Genomic DNA, 13880 nt, shown 5'->3' on the forward strand with positions numbered 1-13880 from the left:
TCACAAAGTCGCCCTACTCCGACACACCACTTTGAGAAAAGCCCCCTTAATGTCCTTGTTCCTCAGACTATAGACCACTGGATTGAGAAAGGCAGTGAAGACATTGTAGAAGAGTGAGACCTGCTTGTCTCGTTCTGGGGAATAGCTAGAGTTGGGTCTCATGTAGATGTAGATGGCTGGTACATAGAAGAATGTGACAACAGTCAGGTGGGAAGCACAGGTAGAAAAAGCCTTGCAGCGACCACGTGTGGATTTGATCTTGAGAATGGACAGAGCAATACGAACATAGGAGGCCACAATAAGGGACAGAGGAGTAACAACCATGAAGACACTGATGACCAGGTCCACCAATTCAATGAGATGGGTATCCATGCAAGCCAAGCTCCTTACTGAGGGACCTTCACAGAAGTAGTGGTTGACTATATTGGGTCCGCAGTAGGGCAGATTCATTGTGAAGATGGTGTGGATCAAAGAGAAGAAGAAACCAATGGCCCAGGTCCCAGCTGCCATTTGTATACACAAGTGCCAGTTGAGGATGACAGTATAACGCAATGGGTAGCAAATGGCCACATATCGGTCATATGCCATGACTGCAAAGAATATACACTCAGTCAGACCCAGAGCACCAAATATATACATTTGCATCCAACAGCCACCAAAAGAGATGGCCTGAGAGTGAGCCAGAAGATGCACCAACATCTGGGGCAGTGTGGTGGTGATATATCCCAAATCTAATAAGGAAAGGATGCAAAGGAAAAAGTACATAGGAGTGTGCAGATGGGTGTCCAGGCAGACCAGGGTGATAATGAGCCCATTACCCAAAACTGAGCTGAGGTAGAGGATAAGAAAGGCAATGAATAGGATCTGGTTGGTCATGGGATCTCTAGAGAAGCCAAGTAGGATGAATTCAGACACCCAGCTGTTGTTCTGCCCAGAAGGTGTCCACATGATGGAGCCTATAATGAAATTATACTATTAGATGTCATCTTGGAACCGGAGCAGTGGTGCAAGCGGTAGGCATCTGCCTTGGCCATGCTAGCCTAGGATGGACCATGGTTCGGTCCCTTGGCATCCCATATGGTCCCCCAAGCCAGGAATTATTTTTGAGCACATAGCCAGGAGTAACCCCTGAGCATCACCTGGTGTGGCCTAAAAACCAAAAAAAATGCCATCTATAGTGTGGTAGTCTAGCCATTGTTTGCTGGAGAGATGGCACAGCAGGTAGAGCACTTGCCTTGTACTTGTCTGACCAAGGTTCATTCCTTGACATCCTATATGATTCCTAAATATACTAGGCATGCTCTTTGAGCACAGTCATATGTGGTCAAATAAATAAATAAATAAATAAAATAAAAAGAAAATGTCAACACTGGAAGCAGACAGCCTATTTGCATTCTCAACTCAGGACCATTTGCTATGAAATTTTAAATTTCTTAATCTTTCTGAGTCTCGTTGACTCATCTGTAAGTGTGGCCAATAATACTCACCTTGAAAAGTGAAGAAACAGGGGCCAGAGAGATAGCATGGGGGTAAGGCATTTGCCTTGCATTCAGAAGGACGGTGGTTTGAATCCTGGCATCCCATATGGTCCCCCGATCCTGCCAGGAGTGATTTCTGAGCATAGAGCCAGAAGTAACCCCTGAGCGCTGCCGGGTGTGACCCAAAAATAAAATAAAACAAAAACAAAAGAAAATTGAAGAAACAAACTACACTGTTGTGTTGCTAATGAAATATTTTTTGATAAATGAACCATTGGTATTTAGTCATTTTTCTAATTTAGAAATCTAATTCTAGATTTTGGGTGTAAAGATTCATGTTTAGATGAACAAAGCAAGATGAGATAAAGCAAGCACAGACAAAATGATGCCATTAAGAGACTGGTTACTCTCCAATCTTTTTCCTGCCTGTGGCCACTCTGCAGATCCAGCAAAACCCTCAGTTACACTCCCCATCTAGGTCATTTGTACTTGAGTTGGCCCACCAAAGCATCTGATGTGTGTTTTTCTTTCTTTCTTTCTTTTTTTTTTTTGGGGGGGGGTCACACCTGGCAGGGCTCTGGGGTTACTCCTAACTCTATGCTCAAAATCACTCCTGGCAGGCTCAGGTGACCATATGGGATACTGGGATTCAAACCACCATCCTTCTGCATGCAAGGCAAATACCCTACTTCCATGCTATCTCTCCAGCCCCAACTAACTTACTTCTAATCTTGAAATATATGATAATATCACTATATTATACAATAGAGACTGATAAAGTATAATAAAGTATAATGAATATGTGGATAATTCTGGAAGGAGAAAGTACTATAAATAACTTATTGTGGTAATTTATATCATTGTAATATTATATTAAAGTATCATTTTTAAATTTCTTAATTGATCACTTACAGAGAATTTTTATATAGGTATTACATACTTTTCTTATATCTTAGAAACTTTTATTGAAATATAAGGATTAAAAAACATAACACTTTCAAATCTCTCTACCTAAAAATGTTTGAGCATTCTGAGAGGTTCGAGGTGGGTCAGTAACTATAATGACAATAAAACAAAAAATCAAGTATGCAATAAATTTAATTATCATAGTAGGATAACATCACTAGAAACTATTTAGGAAGGCCTAACAAAGCAGAGAAATATGCTATATTCAAGGCTTTGTCAATGTAGCATTGTAAAGACCAAAGTTGATCTAAGATTTAGTGTAGGTGCTTGGCTTACACACAGCTCACTCCAATTTGATCCCTGGCACTGCATATCGTCCCCCCAAATACTTCCAAGAGTGATGCCTGAGCATAAAGTCAAGAGCAACATCTAAATGTTACTGGATGTGATCAAACATTGAATCCCCAAAAAATATTTAGTGCCATATAAAATGCACTAAAATGCATGAAACTGTGTTATGCATTTCTCTGTTTATAGCATCTGCAACAACCTGACACAGAATTATAAACAAGTATTCCTATAAGTGAAGGAATAGATTTAGGAATGAGCAAAACTGAGAGGTAAGATAGTGAGAAAAGGAGTTTGGGAAATTAAAAAAATGAGGACAGAAAATTTAGGGTGCTAGCATAGAGACAACCCAGGGATGGGGAAATCTGGTTATCACTCTGACTTCAGCACCCACAGATAGTGGGATCTTCCCTCAGCCCCAAGCCACCAGCAATCTCACCAGTTTGCTATCACAGGAAATGAGTAATGGATCGAGGTCACCAATTCCTAATGCAAAAATATAAAAGCACATTGACTCCTGAGTCCAGCAAGACAGGATTCTGAAACTGAAGTCTCTAAAAATGTTTGAGCATTCTGAGAGGTTCGAGGTGGAAGTGACTTCTTCGTCTCCATCATGCAGCTCTGTGCACCTGAGCAATATGGCCTGGTCCTAAAGGTCCTGCCCGTGTGAGTGTTGCAGTGTAGATGAAAGAGACTTGGCCACCGAAAGCTCTTACCATAGGCCAACTTTCTCGGCTTTATGGTTCTGCCTACTTGGAGGCTTTCTGGGAGTGCTGGCAAGGGTATCCTCTGTCTCCTGCCACCACTCCCCCACCCCAGTAGAAACTCTGGGATGAATTCCCTGTTTGGTGTTAGCAGGAAGTCCACAGGGAAGAGGCCCTGAGGGACAGAAAAGGAACAAACACATTCAGCTCCAAGGGAGGGACCATGACCTGGCCCCTGGGCCCTGATTTGCAATAACACCATGTTTAAGCCATGCCTTCTAGTCCTTACTGGACAATTATTGGTAAGGAAAGCCCTACTCCATCCACCCCACCCATCCACCCATTGCTACCACCTAGACAAGACCTTGGAAGGATTACTCAGCTTTCCTAGGATGGTTGACAGTTGACCTTGGAGCACTTTCCCTACAGCAGGTACTGAGACAATTGCTTCTGAAAATTAAGTGTTCTCAGGAGTAGAGGACCAAGGAGTGAGAAACTTGTCCAAAGGTTTTCCTCTTCTCAGTGTAGGTATAGAATATGATCCAAATCATTCATTCTAGTGTCTGTCCTCAGAAACTCTTATTCTAGTGCCCTTATTTGGTCTCCTATTTCTCCTTTATAGAATGATAATTTAAAAAAAATCTCTCCTAGAGAGAGATAGCATAGCGGTAGGCATTGGCCTTGCAGGCCAATCCAGGACAGAAAGGATGGTGTTTCAAATTCCAGCATCCCATATGGTCCCTAGAGCCTACCAGGAGCAATTTCTGAGTGCAGAGCCAGGAGTAACCGCTGAGCACCTCCAAGTGTGACCCAAAATCCAAACATATATATGTATATATGCAAATATATATATTGGGGCCAAAGCAATAGCACATCAGAGTATTTGCATTGCACGCAGCTGACCCAGGTTCAATCATAATATATGATCAGCCATAATATATGGTCCCCTAAGCCTGCCAAGAGTTATTTCTAAATGCAGAGCCAAAAGTAGCCTGTCACATGTCATAGGTGTGGCCCAAAATAACAAAGAAACAAACAAACAAAAAATACCTCTTTAATAGGGCCAGAGCAATAGTACAGTGAGTAGAGCACTTGCCTGCACATGGCTGACCCAGGTTTGATCCCCAGCGCCTGATATTGGTCCCTAGAGGACCACCAGGAGTAGTACCTGAGAACAGAAACAAGAGTAATCCCTACACATTGTTAGGTGTGGCCACAAACCAAAACAAAAACCTCTCATATTCCTATCTTTCTGAGATAAGTGGCAATAAAAGAATGGCCTGAAAGCTGTGATACAAATCCAGGCAATGCCTCCATAATAGTATGTTTAGTCCCTGTCCTTTCTCTGGGTATTTTTTCTTTCCATATTTATATTTGTTGTTTAAGGGAGCAGTAATATATTTGTGAAGGGTTAGGAAAAACAATAAATGAGATACAACACTCAAAAGATTGTCTGTTGCCTGTCTATTCAGAGTAGAAATTTGGGTTTTGAAGGCCATACTAATCAATACAAGTCACCAGAACAATTGGTATATTTTCAGAGATGCTATACTGAGAGTGTCAACAAAACCAGTACTGAGGTACCTTATATAAACTACAATAAAACAACATGCTCTAGGTCTATAGTTCTAGAGGAAATATGGAAATGAAGGAACAACAACATAAACCAAACTGAACGGGTCCAGGGATTAGGAGGAGGAAGGATTTGGAGGCAAGAAATCAGGACATCTGAATTGCTGTCCTTTTCCAAGAACCAATAAATTATTCCCACTACATGTCTTAATCCAAGATCCCAACTTTTTTCATATATATAAATATATATATATATATATATATATATATATATATATAACTGACTTTCACTTCAGTTCTAAAAGAACATTACAAACAGGTTTCCACATTAGCTGTTGAGAAAACTCAAGGAAAATTATGTAAAGTAACTGGACAAGGTCAGAAGATATGAAAAATTATTGACAGGGTAAAACTAAAGTCACCTAGACTAACCTGGAAGAAGTATTTAAAGATTGCCAAGGGTGCTAGAATCTCCATTGCCCAAATGAATGGAAAATGACTAGGAAGAGCCAAGACATTTGACCAAGTTCATACTTATAGGCAGCAGCATAGCCTACACAAACTCTATATTGCCTCTTGGACTGAGACCATGTTCACCATTCCCTGTGCTTAGGAGCTTCTGCCTAAACATTTACGCTGCTCCTAAACTCTAGCTGAAATCTTCCATGCTGTCCTGATATCTGGTGTGGTCATCTGTGGGGCTGGGGAAAGACCAGGGATCAGAAGAAAGGGAAAACTAGACAGTGGGTGCTTTGTGTTGATACAGGTGGCCCAGGGACCTCAAGGAAAGAGAGTGTGCTTGTCACAACAGAGAACTGACAATGTGGGATTAATAATCTGAGACTCTAGTTGGTCCCTTACTGAGAATGCCTCTGGGAGAGACCCTGTGGGGATTGTATCTCATTTGCTAAAACAGGTGCCAAGAAACTTTTCTGGATTTGTCTCTTGGGAGAAGATGAAACAAAAAGTAAGAGGCGGCTGTGATACTAATGAGTAAGGTAGTCATTATGGTTGTTTGTGACTTCCTCACAGATCTTCAACTGACAAATCACTCAAAAGTGCATTTTTTCATCAGGTCTCCAAGAACTCCTTGGAGTGGTATCAAGGTTCCCATTCTATAGATTGTAGCAAGATGGTGGCACATGCTTAATGAGGACTTGCCAATGGCCAAGTCCTAAGGGAAAAGTAGACTTGTTTCTGGTCATTTCAGTGTTCTCTGAGGCAGGAAGGCCCTACAGGCAAACATGACCACCTCCTAGAAAAAAAAACTTAGCAGAAAAAGAAAGCACATGTTCTATATGAATTAGTATAAGAAAACAGAACCTAAATAGCATACCTCCTGCAGAAAGTGGCCCTTTTGTACTGTCCATAGGCTCTCTCCACATTGATGTCTTGGAAGCTGAAGAATGAGACATTCTTCATAATCACAGGTGTTTGATTATGCATTTCTTCAGCATTCTGAGTCAGAGGGTTTGCAAACCCCAAGGCTAGTACAGGATACAAAACTCCAACAAAGGACTTTGTAGATCACAATGATTTTAATAAAATTAAATTAAAAAATAAAGCAGCAAGACCAAGGGGCCGGAGAGATAGCATGGAGGTAAGGCATTTGCCTTTCATGCAGAAGGTCATCGGTTCTAATCCCGGCATCCCATATGGTCCCCTGTGCTTGCCAGGAGCAATTTCTGAGCATGGAGCCAGGAGTAACCTCTGAGCACTGCCGGGTGAGACCCAAAAATGAAAAGAAAAAAAAAGCAGCAAGACCAAAAATGGAATTTATATACAAAATAAAATTCATAATAATGACAGCAGGTCTATCAAATAAAAATCTATAAGCCAGAAGAAAATAGAAAATTATAGCAAAAAATGTTTTTCAATAAAATAAACACCTCATTCAGTTTAACTCAATCCAGTTAAACTATCATTCAGATTTACAGGAGAGTTTTACAAAGAAGCAATAGCCTTGAAAACAGGTTTTCAAGAAGCATTAAAGGGGTTTCTTTAAAAGACAAGATGAAAGGTGGGGCCAGAGCGATAGTAAAGCAGGTAGGGTACTTGCTTTGCTTGAAGTTAATCCAAAACTCAATCCCTGGCATCCCATGTGGTCCCCCCAGTTTGAGTAGAAGTTATTTCTGAACTCATAACCATGAGCATAGCCAGGTGTTTCCACAAACCAAACAAAAAAGACAAAATAGGGGGTTAGGAGAGATAATACAGTGATTAATGAATTTTCCTTGCACACAGCCAACCCAGGTTTCAACCGGACATTCTATATGGTCCCTGAGCACCACCATGAGTGATTCCTGAGTGCAAAGCCAGAAGTAACTATGGACATCACCAGATATGGCCTAAATAAAATAAATATATAAATAGATAGGAGGTAGGTAGGTTGGTAGGTAGGTAGGTAGGTAGGTAGATAATGGATGGAAAGATGGATGGATGGATGGATGGATGGATGGACAGATAAAAGTCATGGACTAGAGATAGTACATGTCTTGCATGCAGCCTACTTGGATTTAATTCAGGCACTGCCTACATTTCCCTGAGCCCTCCAGGAGTGATCCCTGAGTTCAAAGCTAGGAATGAGCTCTCAACACTTACTGTGGCCCAAAATCCAAAAGAAAAGAAAATACAAATTTCTCAGCATTTTGCCATTAGTATGACATTCTCGAATGATGATTATAATCTACGAGACTAAAAATGATTTGTTTACTCCTAGCTTGCTAAGAAATTTGCTACTTTTTTACTAATTAATTAATGAATGCTTCATTTATATTTAATGTTCTGTGTCTATTGGGTAACATTGCATCTATAAAAAATTTTGTTATAATATTTTACCTACGGATGCATAGACTTAAGCATTATCTATAATAATACATTTTCTAACATAAAGTCTATATTCCCTATTAAAGATAAAACATACTTTAATAGGCCTTTTCATATTTTCCCTTAAATTTTTGAGGGTGAGGCAAGCAGTAAGGTGTCTGCCTTGCCCGCATGAGCACTTAGATCCCTCAGCATCCCATATTGTCCCCAAGCCAGGAGTGATTTCTGAGTGCATAGCCAGGAGTAACCCCTGTGTGACACCAGGTGTGGCCCAAAAAACAAAAAAAAAATTTTTTTGAGGGCTTTGGGGTCACACCCAGTGGTACTCAGGGGTTATTTCTGGCTCTGTACTCAGAAATCACTCCTGACAGGTTCAGGGGACCATATGGGATGACAGGGATTGAACCTGGGTCGGCTGCATGCAAAGCAAGCACCCTACCCAATGTGCTATTGCTCCAGCCTCCCTTTAAAAATTCCTTTTTTTTTGTTTTTTTTTTTCTTTTTCTTTTTAATTTTATTTTAATTATGACAACAAAGATGCAAAGAAAGAGGACAGGGTAAAGTTACAGTGGAAGCCCAAACACCCATAAACAGAATTCTCGGTAGTCCCATCGATGATATCCCAGCCTTGAACTTTCAGCCAAAGAACATTAAGAAAAAACAAAACTGAACCCATGTACAATACAATTACTTTGTCCCTCAAATCCCCAGTTTGTAGTACATACTGTGGGGGGAGGTCAAACCCCTTGTTGATGGTCTCCAAGTCAAAGAATGATTCCCAAAAAGATAAATTGAATCCCATTCTTCTGTCCCCCCTTTTGGGGGAGACTTTGATAATAATATCCGACGTGAATAATCAACGAATGCAAAAGATTAGGGGGCCAAAGGTTCAGCAAGGAAAGTCTTTTGTCAGTTGCAGCCAGCTCCAAAAAGCAAACCGAACCAGCAGTCAGTTCTGGCAAAAGAGCTCCCTATGCCTCCCCAACAAGCTTTTTATTTCATTCCTTAATCACCCCCACCTGGAAGATCCAGGTGGGATGACAGGCAAAAACAATATTACAACAATTACTCAACAATTCCCCCTTTTTTGTAAGCAAATAATAATAGTATACAATACAATACAATAATAATATACAATACAATACAACACTACATAATTACAATTACAAAACTTTAATGAAATATTAAATACTATAAAATTAAAAACATTAATTTCAATTAATTAAAAACATTTAATTACACTAATTATAAATTAAATATACTTTAAAAGATTTTAATCATAAAAAATACAAATATATAAGTTAAAATTTTTTTACTAGGTTCAAAATTACTCTCAAAAAATAAGGAGTATAGAACTCCTAAAAGTCCAATCAAAGACATTTGATGAATCAGGAAAGACGAGTTGTAACTTGATATAGAACACAGCACTGGAACAGTTAATGATGTATTCCTCAGTTCGATATCAGGAGGCTTGCAATTGTGATGAGATTCCTACAAATAAAACGTTAAGAACTAGGAAGAAAAGGGGAATTATGAGAAATAATAAATTAAGGCATAAAGTGTCAGGAAAAGAAAACTATAAACAAAAATTAGAAAACTGATAAACATGCAAATACATACTATGCAAAATTATGGGAATAACACTCATTTATAATCACCAAAAATATCTATTAGACAGGAATCAACATAAAGCCAAAGAAAAATTTGAATTGAATCAAAAAAAGAAAAAAAGAAAAAACACTTTGAAAATATAATAATGAAAAAACTGTTTAAATGAATATTTCAAAATAACAAAAAATTATAGTAACAAAAAAAATTTAAATCAAAGTCGAGTGAATCTAGATGATCAAGAATTTCATATACACCATAACCATAACATTCTATAATGCAAATATGAAACAATAAATATATTATAATCAGTCATCAATAATGAGCACTGTGAACAGAGTCTACCCAAAATTATGGTTATATCAAAACTATAATTATACCTTCCTCTCAAAATCTATGTTGAGAGCAATAAAACACTGATGTTACAATGAAAAGTCAAAAGTTGCCAAATGAACATATATCAATACACAATCATAAAGCAACATTAACATGATTAAGTATCTTTCTTTCATATAGGTCTTAAGTAACATCAATATATTGCAAAATCTTCTAATTAATAGTGACCTAAAACAATACTGAAATTAAGGCATAAATACATCATACAAACAACCACAATGGGGATTCATCGTATTCATTCCTATTAAGCAATCATACCTAAAAAATGACCAGTAAAACATCAATGATAATCAACAAATAAAGGAAATGATCATTAAGTATTCATAGTAGATCTCTGAGAAATATAAAACAAGATATATGCTGCTGTAGATTTTACCGATGCAATAGGGATCTTCTTGATCTTTAAAGACTTGCCCTTCTATATTAAGTTTAATCATTGGATTTTCATCTTTACATTTAGTAATCAGAGCCACTAATGGGTTTTTGGCAGCCCCTGGATCTGTGCTTCCAAAACCTCCAGTTCTTATCTTATCTGAAGTCCCAAATTTAACATAAGGTATTATTACTATTTGGGCAATTGTCTCCCCTTTTTTGAAAGTCCAAGTAACAGGCACATTGATAACTACAATAATTTCTCCCTTTGAGTCTGAATCAATAACACCTGTGATTACTGATATACCTTTTACATTAAGGGAACTTCTGCCCAGAATCAAACCCATTGTATCTGGGGGTGGTGGTCCCACTATGCCTGTGTGTAGCATATAAGGGCATTCTCCTGGATAAATTGTAATGTCCACTGGGCAAGTTATATCAAGCCCAGCACTGCCCACAGTGGCATGTGTTAATTCACTGATTGAAATTAATCTTCTTAGGCTGGGCTGGGAAGAATTATGGTTTGATGACTTTGCCCCTGATTTGTAAGGGCCTGGGGATTGGCCCTGTAGCCGTTTCCCTGTTTTTTAATTGTAGATCCTGGAGGAACTGAATTTAACAAAAGATGGCAATTCCTTTTAATATGCCCTTGTTTTCCACAATGGTAACAGGCAAATTGTCTCCTAGCGTTTGTATTAAAAGTTCTTCCTATGTTATTATTATGGGGATTTCCAGATCTACAGTCTTTCGCCCAGTGGTAACCCTTATTACATTTTGGGCAGAGACCTGGTTTTCGGGCAAGTTTTTGTCCCCTTTGGTAAAGAGGTTTATTTCCTTTAGTAATTGCAAAGGTTTGCACCTGATCTAAATTTACTAATGAATGGGGTATATCATAAACATTCCTACATGCATATAAAAATCCATTTAAATCAGCTTTTTCCTGCAATGGAGCCAATACCAATTTGCAAGCTGAATTAGCATTATGATAAGCCAAACATTTTTCTAGAAATTTCCTCACCTCATCATTTTTAACTTGTATTTTTAAAGCATCTTTGAGTTTAGCCACAAATTCTACATAAGGCTCTTGGGGACCTTGGATGATTCTTAAAAAGGTTCCCTCACCAGTACTGTTAGTATCAATTCTTTCCCATGCAGATAATGCAATGTCTTTAATTATTTTTGAGATTTCCTTTGGTAAAGCTGCTTGTGTCTGTATATCTGAATATTGATTTTCTCCCATTAATAATTCATATGAGAGATTAACCCCTGCCACTCGTTTTTTGGTTCCATCTGGACTATATAGTTTGGATTTCACACCCTCTGCATATAACATTTCCCATTCAGTTCGCTGTTTAGATGGCAGGCATATTTCAGCAAGTTTTTTAAAGTCATGCAGAGTCCAAATTGATTTTCGACACCACATGCTTAGCACCTCCTGACAATATGGAGAGGTAGCCCCATATTCTTTACATGCTTTCTTAAACCGTTCTACATCCTCCATTTCAAGAGGTTCATAATTTGAAACATATACTGTTTGAAATGGAGTTGAGGCTGGATTAGCAGAAGTACCTTGCACAGGACTCTGATGCCTGAGGTGTGGAATACTAGAATGTGGTTCATTGTCTGAGTTGGCATTAACATGTGAGTCCATACTGTGAACAGAATCAGGACTCTCTTGTGGACTTAGCACTGGAGGCTGATCATCAGTGTCAAGATCTTGATTTGGATTATGAGTATCTAAATTACGTGTCTGAGTTGATTTTTTACCGGCAATTTTTTTACTGCCAGTGTCAGATTTATCAGCCTCTATCTTAGTCTGAATTTTCGTAGGAAAAATATTTTTATTGTCCATACTAGTCATCACTTTACAATTTCCACATTGTCTATTTCCTAACCACCAGCCAATGACTATGCATATGGTAGTCATATTAGCCAACACAGAAATTCCACAAACTATGACTAATGGAGACCACTCAAGCAATGCAAATATTGGAGTAGAAATTTTTGATTGAATTGTAAGCAGCAACCATCCAACGACAATGATATTTACTAGTATCAAACCAAATGGTTTATATCCAAGCAGAGTAATGCACTTGAGTAATGCCAAACCGATGTATTTAATAACAGATGGCATAGTGAGCGTGAGTATCCATAATAACCAGCCAAGGATCTCCAGAGGTGATTTCCAATAAAACATGTCACTTACAGTTCCAGAGGGTCCAGATTCACCTGTTCCGGGCGCCAAATGTGGGGGGAGGTCAAACCCCTTGTTGATGGTCTCCAAGTCAAAGAATGATTCCCAAAAAGATAAATTGAATCCCATTCTTCTGTCCCCCCTTTTGGGGGAGACTTTGATAATAATATCCGACGTGAATAATCAACGAATGCAAAAGATTAGGGGGCCAAAGGTTCAGCAAGGAAAGTCTTTTGTCAGTTGCAGCCAGCTCCAAAAAGCAAACCGAACCAGCAGTCAGTTCTGGCAAAAGAGCTCCCTATGCCTCCCCAACAAGCTTTTTATTTCATTCCTTAATCACCCCCACCTGGAAGATCCAGGTGGGATGACAGGCAAAAACAATATTACAACAATTACTCAACACATACTATTTCTTAGCAGCACACAATATAATCTAAAGACATTAAACTTATGTAACTCCTTAAACATTGAGGGCAAAGTACATTTCTCTAGTTCCATGCACATGCTTACTAGTTTAAGTTAACCTCAAATGTTTTAGTGGGTTGTTTTTCTTAAGGATTGGAGTCAAGGGAACATAGTAAAAAAACGGTATTAAAGTGGCATTTGTTTGCATAGGCCCACCAAAACATAAGGGACATGGAAAGACAAATTATGGTCTAAATACAAGGAGACCCTACCCCTGAAGTTTCCTGGCACAGGACTAAAAATTTCTTAATTCCCCTCTCCTTATTCTTACTAGAATGTATATTTGTAGAACTTATCTATTTTATGTTAATTTTAAATGTATTTACATATAATTATACCCACTACCAAATTTTCAAACCTATACTGTTTCTGAAAAAAATTATCAAATCATCATTGATTTATAATTTTATAAGATTTTACTTTAGTGCTCACTTCGGCAGCACATATACTAAAATTGGAATGATACAGAGAAGATTAGCATGGCCCCTGTGCAAAGATGACACATAAATTTGTGAAGAGTTCCATATTTTAAAAAAAAAAGATTTTAGTTTAGCTTTAATCAAGTATACTTAGGTATCAACTATATGTAAGTGTGTAGGTATCACCAACTCCACAGCAATTTTTTCTTTGAAAAATTTTCTCTCAAGCTGGAGCAATAGCGCAGCAAGTAGGGCGCTCGCCTTGCATGTGGCCTTCCCAGGTTTGAACCTCGGCATCCCATATGGTTCCTCAAGCATAGCAAGGAATGACTCCTGAGCCGAAAGACTGAAGTAATCCCTGAGCACAACCAGATGTGACCCAAAACAAGAAAAAAAATTTAATCTTTCATATGTAAAATATAAAGAAATATAGCAAGGAACTACAAATAGCCAAAGATTTTAGAACTGGAGATTTTGTCTATAGAACTGAACATATGGGGCCAGAGAGACAGCACAGTGGTAGGGCATTTGCCTTGTGTGCAGCCAACCTGGCAGAACTGGTTTCAATTTACGGCATCCCATATGGTCCCCC

General features: G+C 38.6%; 1 protein-coding gene and 1 non-coding gene across 2 annotated transcripts; one reads left to right on the plus strand and one right to left on the minus strand.

Moving 5' to 3' along the window:
* On the minus strand, positions 1-948 carry LOC126011703 (olfactory receptor 2A12-like). Its single transcript, XM_049775513.1, has one exon. It carries the CDS (start codon positions 946-948, stop codon positions 1-3), a length of 948 nt encoding a protein of 315 aa, XP_049631470.1.
* Positions 949-13293: 12345 nt separating this feature from the next.
* On the plus strand, positions 13294-13400 carry LOC126012968 (U6 spliceosomal RNA). Its single transcript, XR_007497308.1, has one exon. It is a non-coding gene; the product is annotated as a U6 spliceosomal RNA (small nuclear RNA).
* The last annotated feature ends 480 nt before the right edge of the window (positions 13401-13880 follow it).

The sequence above is a fragment of the Suncus etruscus genome, chromosome 6 (assembly GCF_024139225.1).
Source record: "Suncus etruscus isolate mSunEtr1 chromosome 6, mSunEtr1.pri.cur, whole genome shotgun sequence".
NCBI lineage: Eukaryota > Metazoa > Chordata > Mammalia > Eulipotyphla > Soricidae > Suncus > Suncus etruscus.

Bases quoted from the DNA above. Each gene is read 5' to 3' on its own strand.
- LOC126011703 (XM_049775513.1), bottom strand. From the start codon at position 948: ATGTGGACACCTTCTGGGCAGAACAACAGCTGGGTGTCTGAATTCATC.